At 41.8% G+C, this 21,086-nt stretch overlaps 1 protein-coding gene across 2 annotated transcripts in view; it reads right to left on the reverse strand.

Annotated features, from left to right (window-relative positions):
- LOC141548675 (heat shock factor protein 3-like) overlaps positions 1-21,086 on the reverse strand; it is a 53,281-nt gene that overhangs the window by 24,525 nt on the left and 7,670 nt on the right. For both annotated transcript variants that reach the window (XM_074277731.1, XM_074277730.1), the window contains exons 2-3: positions 7,403-7,511; positions 4,354-4,475 (exon numbers count right to left, since the gene is read on the reverse strand). In XM_074277731.1, the coding sequence (XP_074133832.1) occupies positions 4,354-4,475; positions 7,403-7,511 (231 nt within the window). The remainder of the gene's footprint in view (positions 1-4,353; positions 4,476-7,402; positions 7,512-21,086) is intronic.

A 21,086-nucleotide genomic window follows, 5' to 3' on the forward strand; every position in this document is an offset into this window, starting at 1 on the left:
CTTCCTTTGGATTGATGGGGTGCTAACTCATTAATGGGAGAAGAGTTGCATAATTCTAATTCTGCTTCCATTTTCTCTACCCAGGAGATTGACCTGTGGACTGAAAAGAATAGAACAAAAGTGACTAATGGGAAGTTGATAGCAAAGATCAAACATGGAGATAATGAGAGAGAGCTTAGTGGCCAGTGATGACTTCAAGTCACCTGACAAAGATGAACTGCATCCTCAGAATTGCAAGAAGAGGCAGGCATGAGTGCTAAGCCTGGTCAGTGACCTTTGACAGACTGGAGACAATGGAACTAGAGAAGGGCACTCTGGAAGACTCAATTTTCACAAAAATGGTAGGGAATGGTAGCTAATCTCTGACATGCCCCTGGGGCTCTCCAAGTCTCTGGGCTTAGAAGGAGACCATCAACATACAATATACTGTGTCCCCTTTCAGCTGAATCTCAGGTTGCTGAAGGGCCAGTGAGCTTAACATAACATACATTCCTGGCAAAATCCTGCAAGGTCTTATTCAAGGGATGATTAGTAAACATCTGAGGAGGAGGCAGCCATTGCCAAGAGCCAGCCTGGCTACGTGGAGCCCAGGCAAATGAGGGGGAGGATCTGATTCCCCTCCTCACAGGGTCTATGTGATGCAAGAGAGCACCACAGGGACAGCCTCAGCACACTATTCCCTACAGTGGTTCAAGTCTTCTTGTGTAAAAAGATGGAGTGGAGTGATGGGAGCCACGTGAGGAGACAATTAGATGGCATCAAAACTGGCGCTCAGCCTGGGTAACAGCAAACCAAAAGCACAGCCATGAATGGGAACGGTTTGATGTCCAACTAGGAAGAGTGGCCAAAGCCCCAGGGATCTTGTCTTCAGCCTTGGCTGTTTAACCTTTCGTAGACAAAGGGCTAGAAGGCATGCTTGTAAAGCATGCCGCCAATACCAAACTGGGAAGGAGAGCCAAGACACTGTACGACAGCCCAAAAGATCTTGGCTGCCTAGCACACTGCAGTGGAGGCACTAAGATAAAATTCAAGAGGGCTAAGTGTAGTTTTGCATTTGGGTTATCCAAATCCATCTCACATACTAGAGAGTGGGAGCAGGCCTGGCTAAATAGCCAGAAGCTCGGGTGAAAAAGATCTAGAAGTTGTAGTGGACTGCAAGCTTCCCGTGGGCTGTGAATGTGGCAGTCTCTGCAAAGCGGTTCTGCCCCGGTCGAACCACAGGCCACTCATTAAGAGCAAGAAAGCAAGAGGGTAAAGGCCCTCCTCCTGCTTGTTCCATGAGAACAGAAAGACCTGAGGACGTCTAGGCTAACGAATGGAAGACTTGGGGGTAAGATTTGGGGTCTTCTGAAGCCTCTTTCACGTGTGTGTGCTCTTAATCTGCTACGGTGACAGCTGTCTTCAAGAATGTGAAAGGCTAAATAGGAAAGGGAGGTAGCTTCTTCTCTTGGACCCCCAGAGGGCAGAAATGGAAGTAATAGATGCAAGATCCAAAGGGTAAACTGAGGCTTGCCTAAGGGAAAACTTTGTACTGGAGCTGTGTGGAGTAGAATGGACTGCCTCCAGGGATGGTGGGCTCCCCCTCTTTGGGGTACAAAGATAGAATAATACTTGGTTGGAAATGTCGTAAAGACAAGTCTTTGGGGGTATATGGGCTTTCACCTGTGAAATTCAAAGACTCGGCATCTTTGGCCTATGATTGCTACCCTATACTTTTCAGCCACGTGGCCCTCATCCATCCTGTGGGCTTTTAGCCTCTTCCCTGCCATCAGCAGATTCATCTGATGGGCACACAGTATATTGTATGTTGAACCCAGAGACTTGGAGAGTCACGGGGGCCTATCAGAGATTAGTTACCACCTTCTTCTCCACAAATCTAGTGCCCGCCTGCCCACCCGCCTTGTATTCAGTTTACATTTCTTCTCTCTGTTCCATGCAGACTTAGAGATGTGCATGCTGTCTGTCCCCCCACCCCAAAGAATGCCAGCTCCTTGGGAACATACTGGCAGGCACATGGCAGTTAGGGGAATGCCTGCTGCTTAATGGAGCTAGTCCTGCCCTCTCATTTTTACAGACAAGGAAACTGAGACTCCTGAGGTGACTTCCCCAACTTCAAGCAATAAATGACCCAGAGGCCAAGCCCTCCAACTTCAGTGCCCAGCCAGCCCAGGCCATAAAGGCTCCCCCCAGATGTCTCTGTTTTCTGTCTGCCTCTGAGTTTCTAAGAACACTTGGGTTGTTTCTCAGAACATGGAGGCTGAGTGCAAATTTAAATCACAATTGGTGTTTACTAAGCATTTCAATGTTTACAAAGCAGGTCATACAAGCAAATTATCCTGCAGGTACAGAGGGGGCAGTGCCCTGGCCACAGTGGCACCAGGTGGGTCAAAGCCTCTTTGGCTTTATGAGAACAACAAGGTTGACTGCGGGAGGCGGCTTGCACGGCGGGCAGAGCTGCCAGCTGCATTAGTCCCGCCGAGTTTAAAGAGCCTTAAAGTGGATTCCTTCCCTCGGACCCCCATGGCACTGTTCCTTGCCGACGCCACTAATAATCCAGGTAAAAAGTGAACTATGTAAAACAACATGGTGCACTTACCGCCTCTTCATGTACCTTCATTTACGCATTACACTGAGTCACGAAGGGAACCAGGCGTGGGCTGGGACCATCAGGCAAGTGCAGCCACAGGCTCTGAGCTGTGTCTCTGACTGCCCCCAGCCAAAAACTGGGCCTTGCTGCCTCAGTGCCCGAGCCCCCATGTGCCAGTACCTGGGTATGGAGCGGTGGGGCCCCACACTCACCCCATCAACAGTCGGGTGAGGAAAGAAATCTTAGGGTCACAGGGCAAATTCCCGGTGTGGAAAGGAGGGGACTCCCGCTACAGTCACCGATTCAAGTCAACGTGTCCTTGGCAATGAAAAAGGAACCACCTGGGCCACCCTCACAAAGCTAGTCTCTGTCAGTCATGACTTGAACTCTTATCTTCCTGAGTACAGGGCCTCTTCCAGAGGAAAACAGAATCAGAAGGCCTGTGTATGGACACAGACTGTGGGATTTCATCTGCCTGAGCCTGTCCCCTCATTGGTTAAATGGGGATAAGAACACACCTTTAGACTATTTCCTGTTCACAAAATCAAAGGGATCAGAAGATCCTAATGACTCTAGAGATGACCTAATCCAATGCCCTCGTTTTCTAAAGGAGTTAGAAATGAACAAAGGCAGGGTTTGAACCCAGGACTTCAAACACCAACGCAAGTGCTCAATCTATGATATGACACTGTGCTTTTGGGACTATGATATGCTGCAGAAGGATCAACTAGACTAATTTTGGTCACAGAAAAATATCTGTGTGCCTAAGCTGTACTACGTGTCTGTGTATCCTACGTGATCTGACCCCGTTGCTGTCAAGCAAAGTAATTGTGCCTTTTCCAAACCTTAGCTGTCTCTTATAGCTTTCCCATTCCAGTACTTTGCACATAGTAGGGAGGTGAGACAAGGCTGGTGTGATCAGGGCTAGAAAAACAGAATATGTTCTAATGGGGCAAATCAGCAGGAAGAAGTACATGCCATAATCCCCACCAATTTCCACATAAAATGCACTGCCCCACAAAATAACTGTTACATTAGAGAATGCTGACAGTCCTTCGAACTGGGCCCAGAGCCATCTGCCCATTACTAGAGCCCGTTACAATCCCATTGCAAGAGGTCTCAGAAGGAAGGGATGCCATACAGGGCACGTGGGCCACCGTTGCGCCTCACTCCTGGTTAACATTTCACCATGTCTTCCTCCTCCCTTCTTTCGATTGCCATAACAGAGAAGGGCATGACCACATGACTAGAAATGCCATTGGGATTGGCTTTTGCAGAGTGGGCCACAAGCTGACCTAACTGAGGCAATGTTCCAAGTTTCCTGGCCTTGCTGGGATACATACTTCAGTTTGGTCAAGAATCATGGCATCCATGTGCACTGTTAACAACGTCAATACATGATTCAGACCCACATCCTATCTACAGAAGCAGTAAAATCAGTCTGGCAATTCTAGAGCTTGCTGGCAGGAAGCTGTGGGGACCTGAAGAGACAGGGCCCAGACTAAGCCCAGCAGCTGCTGCTAAACCACATATGGGGCTCATTGAGCAAACCAGCAAAATCCAGTTTCTCCTTTGGCCACTATCTAAGGCATTAGGGAGGATTCGTAGACTTGAAGGGCAGTGATCAGAAGAGGGAGGGGTTCCTGATGGAGGACCCCAAGTGATAGCAGCAGCATCCCGAGCCCCAGGGATCACTGAGTCAAATGGTCACTGTAAAAATGCCTGGGAGGTCCCTCCCAAACCAAAGCTGGCACTAGGTGGCATACCTTACGCTTGATGTTCTCCAGAAGGTTTACTTCCCCTTTTTTGAAGTACATATGCTGGAACTCAATGGCAGTATTCTTCTCAGCCATCCCATTGTCCACTGCAGCCACCTTGCGAAAACCATCTGGCAAATAAAGAGCAAAGGTCACTGGGACGGTACCGAGCACAAAGTGGAAAATCACCCAAATAACTAAGCAACAATTGCCAAACATTTTTACGTCCCTGAGGACAGTAATGGGCTCTAATAACTAGGCTGCTTTTTAAATGTAGGGATTCAGAGCTCCAAAGCCTGGCTTTTTGCATGGTGGTGTTTTTTTTTTTAATAGCACATAATGACCAATTTCAGGATAATGGGCCACAGGGAGAGCAGAGACAATTGAAATCCATAGATGGTCCTCAAATCTCCTTCAACCAATGGCGTCAATACTTTGGCAAGCCCCCACCAACTCTTTCTCCAGTGTTGCCTGGGAAGAAAATGGAAAGGCTTGGAGTGAGTTTTTTTCCTGTCTCTTGCCCTGTCACTGGAAATGACTCAAAAAGAGGTAGGAGGAAGGAGGACAAACCCTAGGAAGCAATGGTCCCTGGGTAATGACGGCAACTGCAATGGGGATGGGAGTCTTGGAGGGTCTGGGGGCCTGGGAGCAATCGTCGAGTGCTTGGTAGTTCTCTCTGATTTCCTCTGAGCCATGGGGCCCTTGGGCAGGCTACTGAAATCCTGAAGGTGCTTTTCTTAGAGGAAAGTTTTGAAATAACTTCTTAAGTCATTATTGAAGGAAATGCTAACTTTCCACTAGAGGTTGGTCAACAGAAGATGTCTTTTTCTTCTGTTCAAGTTCATGAAGCCCCTGAAATCCATCCCCAGACAGTTCATGGCTCGCCAGCTAAATCACCCGAGCACTAACCTCAGACAGGAGATTTGACTCAGTGTTCCCAATCCAAGTCAGAGGCCAGACATATTAAAGGAAGAGGACTAGAGGCCCAGGATGGTACAGTGTTCACCCCTTGATGAGAAGTTTCCCCAGAATTCTTCCTCAGGCTCTCTGAGACTGTGGAGTCCTCCTGGGATATCCAGGGCTGACTTTACCTTCTCAAGGGCTGCGCTATGCAGAGCCCAACAGTGGGCCCAGCCCACTAAGCCAGAGAGACCTGAACAGCAGCCCAGCCATGGGCTGACCATGAAACTCATCCAAAGGCTAGCCTGGCTGAGTGAGGTGAGCTCCCAGCCATGTGGGTCATGGGCAAAGGAACAGTGACCTCCTGGTCTCCAAAGCAGGCCACAGGAGAATAGGTCTCACAAGCTGGGAAACAAAATTTGCCATCAGCCAGCAGACTGGCTTCGGCTTTCAGCCAAAGGCTGACCATCGGTAGCAACTAGCAGGGCCACCCTCAGACGCCGGGGAACAACTCCGGAACAAACTCACTTGAAAAGGCAAAAACTTCCCTTTCTAAGATGAGCTCTGAAAGCTTAACTTCCCCCTCATGTGGTCAGAAGTCTAAGTTGCCATTTTAATGCCTTCTCCCTTCTCCAAAATTTGACAGAAAGCAGCCTGCTCTCGGGGCCTGGCTTCTGTTCCCTCAAAAGCTGAAGCTCTCTTAACAGAGAACACAAAGATGTCAGCAAGAGCCAGCTGCGGCCTTCGGACCCAGAACAGTCTCAATGACTGACTTCTTCCCCTGCTGGCACAACAGGAGGTTCACTGCGCCACATGAACCAAGGTCAGGTCCTACTCACTGGGTTCCTAGCTTGGCCTGTAGGACCTGCCTTTGAGGAGGAAGAAATACCTCCTTCATCCCTCTGAAGGCACGAGAGGTACTCTATCTAGCCAAACCCCATCCTCTGTTCCCCAACCTTGATTCCTCTCTCTCAGGCCTTGGGAACAAAGCCTCAGAATAGTTTGAAAGCCAGGCCTGAATTTTTGAGAAGGAAGAAATCCACCCACGCCGAGACCTGAGGGACCCTGATGTGCGTCAGGACGTTGGCCACGGGCTATGTGTGCTGCTTTCTTTTTAGGCACCTGCTCACATGTCAGACGTTGGAAAAGACTGGAAACTGGTTTCCTGAAACAAGCCAGCCAAGACATAGGAAATGCTTGGCTCCAGGCCTGCCTTTCCATGTCTGCAGTGACCAGGAGCTAACCTGGAGAAAACACCCAGAGCCGGCATAGGCCCTCGCTCACATGGGAGTGCCAAGGACCAAACTCTCTGCCTTGGAGGTGCCACAGAGTCTGGCACGTCATGGCCTAGGCGAGCCAAGGCAGAATAGCGCTTTTTCCTTCCTAAGTATGAAGAAGCAGAAAGGGTGTGAAATCATTTCACATCCTTCTCAAGCACTATCTTAAGAGCCTAAACCCAGCCTAGAGAAAGAGAAAGGCAGTGTGGCACAATGGTTAGAATGCTAGTTTCGAGAGTTGGAAAGGCCTAAGTCCCAGCTTAACTTCTCTCTCATCCTGGTTGTGGAATACCTTCTCTGAGGGTGCCCAGGCACTCTCTAAAATAGCAAACTGCAGAGAAGGCATAAGATTGGTACAGGGAGCTTCCCAGACTCTTCTTGAAGTGGGTACTTCCTATCAGGACAGGAGATTCAATAGATTAAAACGGGTCCCATTGGTCTGAGCCCTCTGTGGCACACTCAGGCCCTCTAGTTCGGTTGCATGTATTTATTTCTTCTCATAAATACAAGCCTGGCTTTCCTATTCTGATGCTGAGCAAGATGGACAGACAGACCGACACCCTACACACACACTATCTACCCCTTGAGCTAATTCACTGGCTCCTTGTTCTCCCAAGAACAAATCGTTTACAGATCTAACATCTATAGGGAAGAAGGCACAGAGGTCTGAATGAATAGTTTTTATTCCTCAAAGAACTGGAAACTTGGGCCTCGACTCTGAAAGGTCCCAAAATTTTACTGAGACAAGATCTAAACCTTCAGCTTAGAACAGAAGGCCCTAGGAAGAGAAACTTCTAGTGTTTGGATAGTGATTTAATGCTAACAGGCAACTGGAGTGGCTGCATCAAATGCGGAATGAGGGTGTAAAGCATTGTACTTACACATATTGAGCTGGCGGATGAAGCTGGAGATATTGTTATGTTTGAAATATTTGGGAAGCAGCTCTTTGGAAAACTTCTGTTCATCCAAGATGGAGAAGCTCTGGCCACTCTAGAACAAAGAAAAGGTCACACATTGAAGACCAACATATACGATGAAGAATGGAGTGTCCAGAGGATGGATAAGCACATCCTGTCCAATGCAAGGGACCCACATAAAACTACAGCAAAGTTTTGTGATCCCCTTTAGAGAGACACAGGCAACTTAGTCACAAACCTCCATCCTAGTGTATACACAACAAACTCTAAGTTCATATGTATAGCAGCGGGATAGGGGTTGGAGAACCACAAAGGCATAATATTAATAATTTAATTTCACAAAGATTTTCAAAGTACTTACTATATATGCAAAACAATACCATTAAAAAACAAAACAAAAAAAAACAACAAAAACCAAACAAACAAACAAAAAAAAAACCCAAACCACATCTCTGCCCTCCAGGAATTGACCTTCTATTCTAAATACAGAATACAAAAGGGCATGTAGCCAATACAAGAGAAAGAGTACTAACAAACCAGGGACTCCAACCAAGGAGGGCCTCCTGCAGGAGGTAGCATCAAAGCTGGGCCTTGAAGGAAGCCAGCGATTCTCAGAGGTGGAAATGCTAGGTGCTTGCTAGCACAGTAGGAACAGGCCACTCCAGACTAACCGTATTTCCTTTCCTGACAGTAGATTCAGAGAATGCTAGAGATAAGAGTCCATTATGAGTTTAGCTAAATATTGGATAAACTACCTCATTTACTTCTTGGAATAAAAATGAAGAGGTGGCCCAGATGGCAGTATGATTGGATGGTTTTAGAACTGGTTGAATGGATGGCCCCCAAGAGTAGTCATTAATTCATTTGCTTCAACCTAGAAGTGGGTCTTTCAAGAATTATATTGTCAGTGACTAGGGTAAAGGTCAATTTGTTGATTTGAAGACATCATCAAGCTGAGGGGAGAGGGAGGTTAATACACACTGGATGATAGAGTCAAGTTCCAAAAGGGTCTTGACAGGCTGGAGCACTGGGCTGGATACATTAAGCTAAGCCCAAGATATGAATGAATTTCACACATCCAATAGGAGAGAGCCATGGATAGACAATAGTTTATCTGAAAAATACCATGAATTTGTGAACTGCAAGCTCAATGAGTCAACAACAGTGTTGCTCAATGGCAGGGGGGAAAGTTAATGAAATCTTGAGCCGCAAGGAGAGAGTAGTCAAGCTACCAGGAACAAGGAGGCAATTCAGTCTCAGGCTTCTTCCTAGGTCAGACTCCCTAAGGCATATTGGCAACCACCCTTAGTACTGGGAACAGTTCAGAAAATAGAGTAACAAATTGGAAAGCATTTAGAGGAGGAAAACCGTTAACAGTGAAAGACCCTGAATCTCCACCATATATAGAGATAATATTGAGGAATTATGGATATTAAACCTATTGAAAATTACAGTGGGAGGAATGGGGCATGACAGCTGTCTTCAAACATAAAAACCTATCTTCTAGAAGAAGGATTAGGCTTGTTCTCCTCAGCAAAGACAGAACAAGGCGGAAATGGCCAAGAAGCAAATTTAGGCTTGATAGAAGAAAACCATTCCTCCCAATTAGAACTGTCCCCAAGTGAAATGGGCTGACTCCAAGATGGTGGATTTCTCCTCATTGGAAAGAATAATGTGCCAGGCACTGTGTGAAGCACTAGAGATGCAAATTAGCAAAAAAAAATAGTCCCTGCATTCTAATAGAGGAAAAGATACATCTGAGGAATACTTGCCAGGGCAAAATATTTTGGAGGGCAAAATCACTGGGACACTGATTGCCCCTGCATCCTTTAAATGAGTACTAGGGATGAATTACTGTTTTCAGCACTCCAAGTGAAAAGCAGTGGACAGGGAGAAGAGAATAGCATGTATGCAGGGGCTCATAAATATTGTGGTTGGTCTGAGTTTAGGCTAGAGGACGAATACTTGAATTCAAAAGCTTAAGGTTTTAGGATGGAAATGTTAAATTCCAAGAGAACAGGACTGAATGGAAGGTTCATTGAAGGTTTTCAAGCAAGGCGAGGTGACCACTTTTATCACGTGTGGATTGGAGCAATGGTTACTAGGACTCTCAAATTCTACAACTCTGTTATAAAATCTATCAGCCTTGGCAAATGACTGCATATGGGGCGATGGAGGAAAATCAAGATGATTCTTGGTTGTAGACCCAGGACACTCAAAGGATGGTGAAGTGGGGACCCTAAACTGAAGTGAGTCAAGTTGGAAGAAATGTAGTTCTAAGAAAGGACGTGGACTTTGACAAGCTGATAACCTTAACTTTTAATTCTATGGGCCATGGTCGCTAGAAAGTACTTTAATCATTATCTCATATAAAATTTCCAGTGGCCTTGGAAGGCAGGTAGCACAAGTACTATTATATATATATATATAGATAGATATATATATATAGATATATAGATATATAGATATATATAGATATATATAGATATATATATATCTCGCTTAGCAAGCTGAAGGAGCCTGAAAGATGGGTCTATGGAAGGTCTGCTAGAAAATAGCCAACCAACTTTCAGCAGGACAAGCCTCATTACCAAGCTGACCACAGGGCAAGGTGGATTTTGACCAAGGCAATTCTTGAAGCCTACTTACAAAATCATCTAAGGGTTGGAATTTTTCCCATTGGAATCATGGAACTCAGAAGTGAACAAGTGATGAGGCAAAATTGACAAGCTTGCTTTCCTTTCAAAGACCCTGTGAGGTCAATATTCACATTTCCTCTAGAAACTGACCTATAAAGTGATTAGGAATGGGCAGTCACCATTTGAACCACTCACTGTCTTAGATTAAGTTCAAATTGACCAATAATCCAAAAATCTTTGTTTCCTTCCCCTTTGGGAAAAAGGACTATTTCCTCCCCCAAAAGAGAAAGAGAGATATCGTGGAGTTAACTCAGAATTTAGATCTTTCCATTTTTGAATTTTAAATGGCCTAATGAAAAAAGTAGAAATCATATGGTCCAACTTCCTTATTTTACAGATTTAAAAAAAATAAAATAAAAATGATCAGAACAAGGACATTTGGTAGTTTGTTCAGGTCACAAGCTAAGTCAGTTGCAGAGAAGACTATATATGAAGTCTTATATAAGTTTCCTGACTTCCAGAGCACAATGTTCTAACAAACACAAACTGACTCTTTTTCAGGACTGAGTCAGTCCAATTTCTAAGGTCTCTTACCTTCTCTTCCTGCCTTAATTCTCCGGTAATTGACTATAAAGACATTGTATATTAATATTGGCAGCAATTATTTAGTCTTACACCCTCATTCTATAATTGGGGAAACTATATTAAAAAAAAAGAAAGAAGCAACTCACAATGAAATACCTAATCAGTGGTAGAACTGGGCAAGCCTAATTCAGTGCTGAAGAAATCTAAGGACTCAGATCTGGACGCTCCCCACTTAACACATCCTCTACCCCTACTCCCAGCCCCAAGGAAGATCCAAACTAGCTCCCAGGGATCCAGTCACCCTGGATGGCTAGGTCCAGTCTAGGTTTGTTGTGTCTGGTAACAACTTAAAAAAGTCTGAAATCCCTGGGTGGTCAATGGACTGGGAGCTCCAAGTGGGTGTTCTACTGGGGGAGGGAGGGGCGAAAAGCACTGGATTAGGAATTAGCCAAATCTGGGCTTTCTTTTACCTCCTGCTGATAAAATCATGTCTAGTATTCACTGTGGTTCACATCTGTGTTCCTGAAGTTAACCTGGATTTGACTGCCCTGAAGGACATAAGAACCCCCAGGAAGTGGAAATTCTATCCAAGGTCTTTTTAGCCTCTCCCTTCCTTTGTTTGTCCTTTGAAAGACATCAAATAGCCCATACAGGGACTAGAAAGAAAGAAAGAAAGAAAGAAAAAAAAAGACGAGGAAAAGGAGTTCGCATCAGTCAACAAATTGGATAATTGGCACCTGAACAAGCAATGGCTTGACTGTGGGCATGAGAGAGTTAAATCAAATTGGGCAATATCCTTTCCAATTTCCTCAGTGTAATATCTAGTGCTTATATACTAACCCAAGACTGCAGGTGTGCTATCCTTAAAAAAAAAAAAAAGTAACAATAGATGATAAAAATCCCAACTTAATGGATGAATTGAGGAGGCCAATTGACTTGGCAAAAGGATTCAACTCCAGCATGTTTAAATAGCAAGCCCCTCCTCAGGAATTTAAAAACGTCCCTTGGATTTGCAAATTCCACACAAAGACTGGAACACCTGTTTATGCCTGACTTTTATTTGGGGCATGAATGGATAATTTCATTAATGTAGAAAGGTCCCCCACTAAGTACTGGTATCTTTTCTAGCACTTCTGGTCTTGGGGGGCTGCCTGGGGCACTGAGACATTAGATGCCACACAGCCAGTATGTGTGAGAAGCTGAACTAGGTTTGTTCCTAATTCCAAGGAGAGCTCCTGCCCGTTTGCCTCATCATGTATTATTCGGGTAATTTTTCTAAATTTGGTTAAGGATAGAAGAGGGGCCGTTTGTTTCATTGCTATGGGGAACTCACCTTCTCTTTAGCTTCTTCTCACCAAGTCTTGAAGGGCCTTACCCACAGGCCCCTCCAGACAGGATGTGCCAGGGGTGGCCTTCTGGGCTCCTAGGCCAGCTCTCTGACCATTAAAACAAGCTACCTTTTTTTGTTAGCAGCATGAAAATTATTGAGAATTTTTATTAATAAACAAGTCTGTAGATTATAAATTGTCATAATTTGAAAACAATATAATTTGAGAAATACATTTGCATGGGTTGTGTTATGAAAAAGGTACGAGGAGAGTACATTTTTTTTTAAATTTCCATCAAAATGAAGAACCCTTTTTGTTGCGTGTGGCTGCTGAGCTCACAAAACAAGGGGCTGGACCCTCCATCCCTGTGGCCCCCATCATGTTTATTTTGAAAACCCAGCTTCTGAGGCAGCTTTTTTCCCCAAGCCCCGCCAGATGGCAGCATTCCCCAGGATGGCCTCCTCCAGCCAGTGCCCATTCTTTGCTACTTAACCTCCTGCTATAAATATCCAAATCTAATCACTCAGATACAGGAACTGCCAAAAGAGAGTACATCACTTCAAGGAAAATCAGTTTGTTTTTCACCAGCCTGCAACTGGGCTCAAAGTCTAGCCCAGAGAAAACAATTTAACAAAGATTCCACCATTGGCCAGAGCTCAACGTTTCCCTCACTCAGGGGCTACACAAGCCAAACAAGGCAGAATGTCTGACCAATTAATTAGAGCAGTCTAAAGGCCCCTTACAATGGAGGCTGACTTCTTTGTTCCTTGGAGGGCCTTTGGGGGGAGGTCATTTTGTTTGGGGGCACCTGCACTCGAGTACAAGAGACTATTTTAAAGGGCCCCCAAATCTTGGCATATCCTAGCTAATCAAAAGTGAACAGGACCAATGAGCCCAGTCCCTTAGTTTGCTGGTGAATACAGAGATGCCCACATTACAGTGTCAACTTACAGAGCAGTGTTTGAAAAACAGGTCTCCAGGATACACTAAAGCATAGAATTTCAGAACTGGAAGGAACTGGGTGTTCAAAATACACACACACACACACACACACACACACACACACACACACACACACACACACGAGCATTCAAGTCATAATCTCCCTGGGCCTTAATTTCCTTATATTTAAAATGAAGGGATTAGCCTAGGAAACCTCTGCTGAAGTCCCTTCCAGCTAGAAAATTAGTGGTTTACCAAGTTGGGTGCATGAGCTGACTCAGGTGCTATTACTAACACCAGTAGTCCCTGTCCCTGCACCCAGTCATTTGCTACAGCAGCTCGGCCCTCACAGATCATCTGGGCCTGGCTCCACTCTGGGACTTTTTCTCCCCACCAAGGGAGCCCCAGAGGAGCAGGCACAGCTGCAATGGCTGCCAACGGGCTTGGGGATTAAGTGGTCTGTAGCCCTATTCCCAAGACCTCCATCCCACAGGATAACACAGAAGCCAATCATGAAAAGCACTGAGCCCTAGGTGATCAGGGACTACCCAGCTATCCATATGGATCTAAAGGGATTTTTGAGGGATTTTTTCAAGCTATAATAGCAATTAAAATTAATTACCAGGATAACTCAAAACAAGATCTTTGGATTGCTGCATTATCAAGTCTTACACTAAAAAATGTTAAAAGAATGAGCTTTATCTATCATGCTGCTCCCATTCCAAACTTCTCATTTTACCTGAGAATATTAAAGTTTTTCTATATCATTATTAAATAAGTCTGTATGAATATTGTCATCTTTAAATCATGTCCTTTTAATTTGGGGCTGGCTTCTTTACGTTTATAATCCCACATCCCTTGAGGTTCCTTCATCTACTTTTCCCTCACCCAGACAGACCTAGAAAACATACCAGACTGAACTTTGGTCAGGAAAATTCAAGAAAAACAGTGAAATGTTTTTCCAATCAAGGTTGACATGAGACAAAGAGGTCTCTGGATCTAGAATGGAGCAGTGGTGGGGTGTGATCTGGTCTGTAAAAAAAACAAACTTGGGAAGTTTTAGGAGCTCTGCACAATATAATGATGAACCATCATACTGGAGGCCTAATGAAACATCCACTTCTGACAGAGAGGTGAAGTATTTGGAAAACTAGCTTTATTTATTAAGCACATTTTTCACAGGAGGGGTTGTTTGTTTTATTTGGGGTATTTTTGGGAGGAGGTACACTGGACTGTACTTCTTCCTACTCCTCTACCATCATATTGACTCTTCCTCATGGCTCAATTTATTTTTATTTTATTATTTTTAAAAATATTTATTTATTTATTTTAATACATATTGCTTTATGAATTATGTTGGGAGAGAAAAATCAGAACAAAAGGAAAAGCCATGGGAGAGGGAAAAAAAACAGAAAAAAGAGATGAGCATAGCATGTTGACTTATATTCAATCTCCAACGCTGTCTTCCTCGAGGCAGATGGCATTTTCTGTCCAAGATCTATTGGGATTGCTTTGATCACTGAACCACTGAGAAGAACCAAGTCATTCATAGTTGATCATCATACATTATTGCTGTTATTGCGTACAATGTATTCCTGGTTCTGCTTGTTTGGCTCAGCATCAGTTCCTGTAAATTTTTCCAGGCATTTCTAAAAATCAAGCTTGTTCCTCATTTTTTACAGAACAATAATATTCCGTTACTTTCATATACCATAGCTTATTCAGCCCTTCCCCAATTGAAGGGCATTTACTCATTTTCCAATTCTTTGTTACCACTATGGCTCACTTTAAAAGTGTTCCCCACACAATAATCCCAGGAGGTGAAGAGAGTATGATTATCCTATGAAGGACCAAACTTAACTCGGAGTACAAATGAACTGGCCAAGGCCAGTGTTAGTTAGAGACGGAGCTGAGACTTGAACCAAGTTTTCTAATCCCAAGGCTACTAGCACTCTTTACCCTATGCAGCAGTCAGAAAATGGGAACATGTGGGGCTGTGTCTGCGCTGTGCGTCAAACAGAAGACCCAGAGCTTTGTGAATAAAAGAAATTAACTCGGGCAAACATTTGACAAACTCACAAACATTGGTTGCTTTCTCCTTATGGGACTATGGAACATGGGACACTCTCACGACCTCACAACAGGACTGCCTCAGAGCAGGCAAAGAAAGCCAAATGAGTGACAATGGCTTTCAGTCTCAGCCTGGTTTTCTCCCTCAGCAGGTGCTAGATCAATCAACCAACTGATCAATTGGGACTTCAGGAGTATTGGCAATAGTATTAGCGCCAGCAAATAGGCAGGCAGACTAAGGAGCAGGCATGGCTAATGGACTAAGATGATCCCATTCAATTAGATAAATCTCTGCTATAAAAACCCCAAACAACAACTGCTTTCTTTAAAAAACATTCCATTAGGTACTAGGCATGGTCCTAGAAATGTATACTCAATGAGAGGCAAGGTAGGGAAGTGGTGAGACCACAGGTTTTAGCAGCAGCACTCTCAGTCTTAGGATTCCATTTCTTCCACTTCCTATGTGACCTCCAAGTACAAATCATGTCTCTGGGCCTCAGATCTCTGCCCTAGAAAATCACACCAGGTCCATCTGGCCAGTTTGAAAACAAAGACTTGTTAAAAAGGAAACAAATATTAACTACTAAAACCCAGCAGGACAAAATAGAAAAAGAAATCCTGACCAAATATGTGTATGTGTGCATAAAATATAGCCATACATGTACACATATATTATAGTATATAGTTACATATCTAATAATATTTCTGATATGTATATATTATTTATGTGTTTTATATATATATATATATATATATATATATACACACACACACACATATATATATATACACACACATATACATATATACACACACATATACATATATACATATACAGAGAGAGGGGGGTGCAGGCATATATACCTATTTACTACATGAGAGACAAGACACAACCTGGGCTTGTTATGAGTGATATGAAAAACACTTTTTATAAAAATAAATTAAGAAATAAAAACAACAACAAATCAACTGGCACTGAATGCTGTGAAATCAAGGCTAAGCTTGGCCTAAGAGGAGATAAGGGATCACCCATCCTTTTTTGCAGAGTGGAATACTACATAGGATAGAATATTTTTTTCAATGAGTTGTTTACTTTTGTTGAACTGGTTTCCAGATAAGATGTATGTCCGAACAGATGCAGACTCCCTCAAACCTCCAGCTTCTACTTAGTTACTCTAATAAAAAAAAAAATGGAATTTGTACCAGATACCATCCAATGAGAAACAAGTGATTTCTACCCCAAAACTGCACAAAAAGTTAATCTTTAAGTCCAAGGGCAAAAGGAAAGAGAAGACCAACAACAAAATTACCACCAGCACCAAGGTAGATAATTCAGAGGGCAGCCTAGTAGTGTGATCCCAAACTACTCTGAGGGAAGGCCAGAGACATCAAGAGTTTCTAAAGCACTGTAAAAGAGTATACTACCAGGAGCTAGAGGTCAGCACAGGAACCCTGGGGATGGAGGGAAAGACCAAGCAGGGTCAAACCCTCAACAGATGAAGGAGCCTAGCACAATGCACCAATTCAAGAACTAAAATTAAAGAGATGAGGAAAGCAAGCTACTGAACTAGTATCCAGAATTATTCTAGATGTAGAGATGCCCTAAAATTCATCCTAAATGGAGACAAAGTTTCTGATAACTCCAAACAGAGACTCAAAAGGAAAACAATGGATTTTTTTAAAAAGGACTACATGAACAGCAAGAAATGAAAGGATTTTGAAAATGAAAATCTCTGGAGAAAAGAATTGGAAAGAGAAAATGTTGCTTAGAACAGAAAATGGTAAGTCTTGCCTAAAAAATGTACTATTCCCTGAAGCACTTAGGTGACATAATGGCTAGAACATCAACCCTGGAGTTAGGAGGACGTGAGTTCAAACTGGAGCTCAGATATTTACTAGCTGCATGACCCTAACAAGTCACTTAACTTTGCCTCAAAGAAGCAGATTAAAAACAAAACAAAACAAAAAGCAAAAACAAAACAAAAACAAAAACAAAAAAAACAACAACAAATGCACTCCAAGAAAGTTAGAAGAGGAAAAAACAAATCAATGACTCCATGAAAAACAAATATTAGAACAAAATCCAAGATTGAAGAAACAGAATGAAAATATACTTTATTTAATATCAAACATAACTGACTTGGAAAATGTCAAGGAAAAAAATAATTTACGAATCAGACTCCCTGAAAACTATGTTTTAAAAAAAATCCTGGAAAGTTCAAGAAATTGTAAATGAAAATTACCCAGATGTTAGAAACAGAGAACAAAGTGAAGATGAAAACAGAATACCAATCATCTCCTGACATAAACCCCAAAAGGAAAAATTCCAGAACTATCAGAGCCAAAATCTAGAGATCCTACACTTCAAGGAACTCCAAATAGCAAATATGAAAGGAGCCAAAAGCAAGATTCCATCATAAACAAGAGATCTAAAGGACCAAAAATATAGGTGTATATCTCCCCCAAAAAACAATCTTGAAAAGCTGAGTATCATCTTACAGATAAAAAAAAATAAAGCTTAATGTAATAGAGGACTTTAGAGTTAAGCTGAGTAGGGAACTCTGAAATAAAAATATAGGAGTCCAGAGAAATCTAGAAAGGGAAATGATCTCCAAAGATGGAGAAACTGTCTCCATCTAGGATGGATTTTGGGGCATCTCTACATCTAATCAACTGGAAGGAGCTGAATGATCATGCAGTACTAAAATTCTAATCCATGTAGAAGAAATCAGGATCCCTTCAGAATCTTAATACCTTCCAAGGGTATTGAAGGAGTTAAAATAAGAAAGGCAGAGGATCCTGGGAATGTGAATCAGTTCCATTCTGAGGGTTTGAAGAGGGGAAACAAGGGAAGACCAAAGGAAAAATACAATGCTGTAGAAAGGAGGAAGAATGGGGATAGAACTATTTTTCATCACCAGAATGCATGAGAATATGCCAATTAGGAAGAAAGAGTGAAGAGAGAAGACATCAGACTAACCCCAAGAAAGGCTGAATGTACACACTAGCAGAGAAATCCATCAAACTGACCAGTCAAACAAATGAAGATGGGCAAGTTGAGAAGGAGTGCTCATGTGGGAGTGAGCAAAACCAACTCCTGAATTTTTAAAAAGGAAGATGAAAAGAAAAGAACAGAACAGGGATCTAAAGGGCAAACTATGAAGTGGGAAATGACTGAACAAATTGGGTTACATGAATGTAACAAAACATCATTACACTGCAAGAAATGACGACAAATGAGTTCAAAGAATCCTGAGTAGTAAGAACCTTGAGAGCAACTTCTAAAGCATAACATTGTAAAGAAAAACAACTCTGAAAGATGATTCATGCCTGACAGCCCCCTTCTCTAGTGACGATGAAGCGTATTCTCCACCTTGTGAGAGAGAGGCCATAGATTGGGGGTATAGGGTGTCACAAGGGGCACACATTTTTGGATATGGCCTCTAATGGATTTGTGTTGCTTTACTAGACTTAGTGGTTACAAGGGTCTGCTTGTTTTATTCACTAAGTTTTTATTGGGGGGAAGGGAGGTTGGCAATAGTGATGCCAAAAAAAGTCATTGAAACCTTAAAAAAAATAAACACAGAAAAGAAGGAAGTTCAGAAGGAAACACAAAATAGTATGGAAAGTAATATGTGGAATTTATCTCATATATATATATATATATTTTTTTTTTTAAAGTAAGAGGGTGAAATAGAGTCTCACTGTTTCATATACAATCCTCCTTTTATGTTCTGTTGGATATATAGAAATACTCAAAGTTTATTTGGTATTTAAATACAGAATAAAATAATTTAATTTAATTTGAAAATGATAGTGATATAAAAATAGTAAAAATTTATTTTAAAGAGGGTATGAAAGGGGAAAAAGAAGTAAAAAAGAATTTACAAGTAAAGATGGACAGTTATGAATATAATTTCATCTACTAATATACATATATATATGCATATCTTTTTTGATGTGGTAGTTCATTGTTATATATTTTGAGTCCTTCTTGATGTTCTGCTGGGCTCATGACAATATTCTCTTTTGTCCTGTATTCCTTTTCTACTTTTCTTTTTTCTTATTTTTAAAAAATAAAATAAAATTTTTAAAAAGCCATATAAATTGAGGGATGCTAATTGTTTGCAGTCATATTAAGGTAATAAAAAATGACACCGCCAGCTAAATTTAAGTTACAGAACTAGTCAATGGTGTCTAACTCAAATGGAAATGGGGTCAATAAACTGTCCATGAAGATCCATATGCACACCACATGGATTTAATTTCAAAATCTGTTTTATTGTATGTTTATTTATTTTATTAAATATTTTCCAAATCTATTTTAATCTGTTCTGCACTCTAGACACCTCAGAAAATTAGATAAAATAATTAAATGTATCTGAAGGAAAAGATAAATGATCTCAATGAGGAAATTTTTTAAAAAAGGAACAATGAATTATATTGCAAAGAGTACTCATCAAAATAATTTGGTATCGGCCAAAAACTAGGAAAAAAATAATGTGTCAATGGAAAAAATTAGGTAAAGAGAGCCCAGATTGTACCTAGAAACAACCAAACACAGTAGCACAGTGTTCGATAAGCCCAAATACACCAGCTAAAGCCATAAGAACCCCTAATTATTCCACAAAAACTAGTGGACAAACTAGAAAACAGTCTGGAAGAAATTAGGCTTAAACCCAACACTCCCACCACATATCACTATAAACTCTAAATGAGTATATAATCATATACACAAGAGCTCTTAGAGTTAAAAAATTAACTTTTGATTTCATTGGTATGGGTGGTTTTTAAGTTGCAGGGAGGGTTAGTAAACATTGATTTCAGACAAAGTTAAAGCCAAAATGGATTTAATCAAAAGGAAAAAAAAAAAAAAAAAACAGAGAAACTACATTATGCCAGCCTTATGAATCAATAATGCTTTAGACTATTTAAAATAAGGTTGGAATATTGCTGTGGTGTAGGAAATGACGAATTGATACTTATAGATGTATGTGTAAATATGCTGCAACTATACATATCTATGCATATGTATATGTGTGTATATATAAATATATTCATGCTTAACTGTTGCCTTCTTGGGGGAAGTAGAGGGGAGGAAAGGGGAAAAAAGAATAAAATTAAAAGTGCACAGCAGAGAACAAAAAAAAGAGATGGACAGTTTTGTATTTATTTATTATATTTATTTATTTATTTGTTATACAGGCTTTCTCAAAATGAAATTTATTGTCATAGTTTGAATTGTCTTATTACTACTATATATATATATATACATATATATATATATATGCCAGAGTTTTTTTCCTTTTCCTGTTTCTTTTTCTATTTTGTACTTACGTTTTAAATAAATAAAATTTAATTTAAAAAAGAAATGTAAAAAATAAAGTCTTAGAAAGTTGCCTAGAGCGTAGAGTCACAAAGCCAGGGTGGCTTAGTTTGAGGAAGGATTTGAAGCCAAGACTTCCTTACTTTGTGACTGGCTCTCTATCCTTGCCACCATGCTGCCACTTTATCAAAACCTCTCCCACCACATCAAATAAATTTGAAGGGAAGAGAATACCACATGGGGAAAAAATGCTCCAAGTGACTACTAGTGAGACCAGTAACACCTCACACCCATGAAACAGAAAGATGGATCAAATGACTGAAGGGTAAGTGAGAAGAGGCACACACATGCCCTGCTGGTCTCACCAGGAATTGGCCTGACCATTCTGAAAGGTAATTTGCTTTTAAAAATTTTTTTTTCCCCAAAAGTCACTCAGTTGTACATACCCATACCCTTTGACAGGCAACTCCACTAAGCATAAACCTCAGAGATCAAAGGCAGGAGGGAAAGGCTTTGTGTATTCTAGAATCAAGACAACAGCCTTCATGTGGTATAGAGTGGGTACTCATCACTTGGGAAATGGCTAAACACGTTGTACTCGCCAGACGGAATGGAGTATTAACTGCTTGCTGTATACAAAACATTAGGGATACAACAGGAGAAGACGATACCCATGGAAGGGGGCGGCAGCAAAGCAGATGCTGATGCCTCTTCTTCAATGGCATTGCCTCTGATCTGATTAGATATGTTTCTGATGT

This window comes from Sminthopsis crassicaudata, chromosome X, assembly GCF_048593235.1.
Source record: "Sminthopsis crassicaudata isolate SCR6 chromosome X, ASM4859323v1, whole genome shotgun sequence".
NCBI classification, from domain to species: Eukaryota; Metazoa; Chordata; class Mammalia; order Dasyuromorphia; family Dasyuridae; genus Sminthopsis; species Sminthopsis crassicaudata.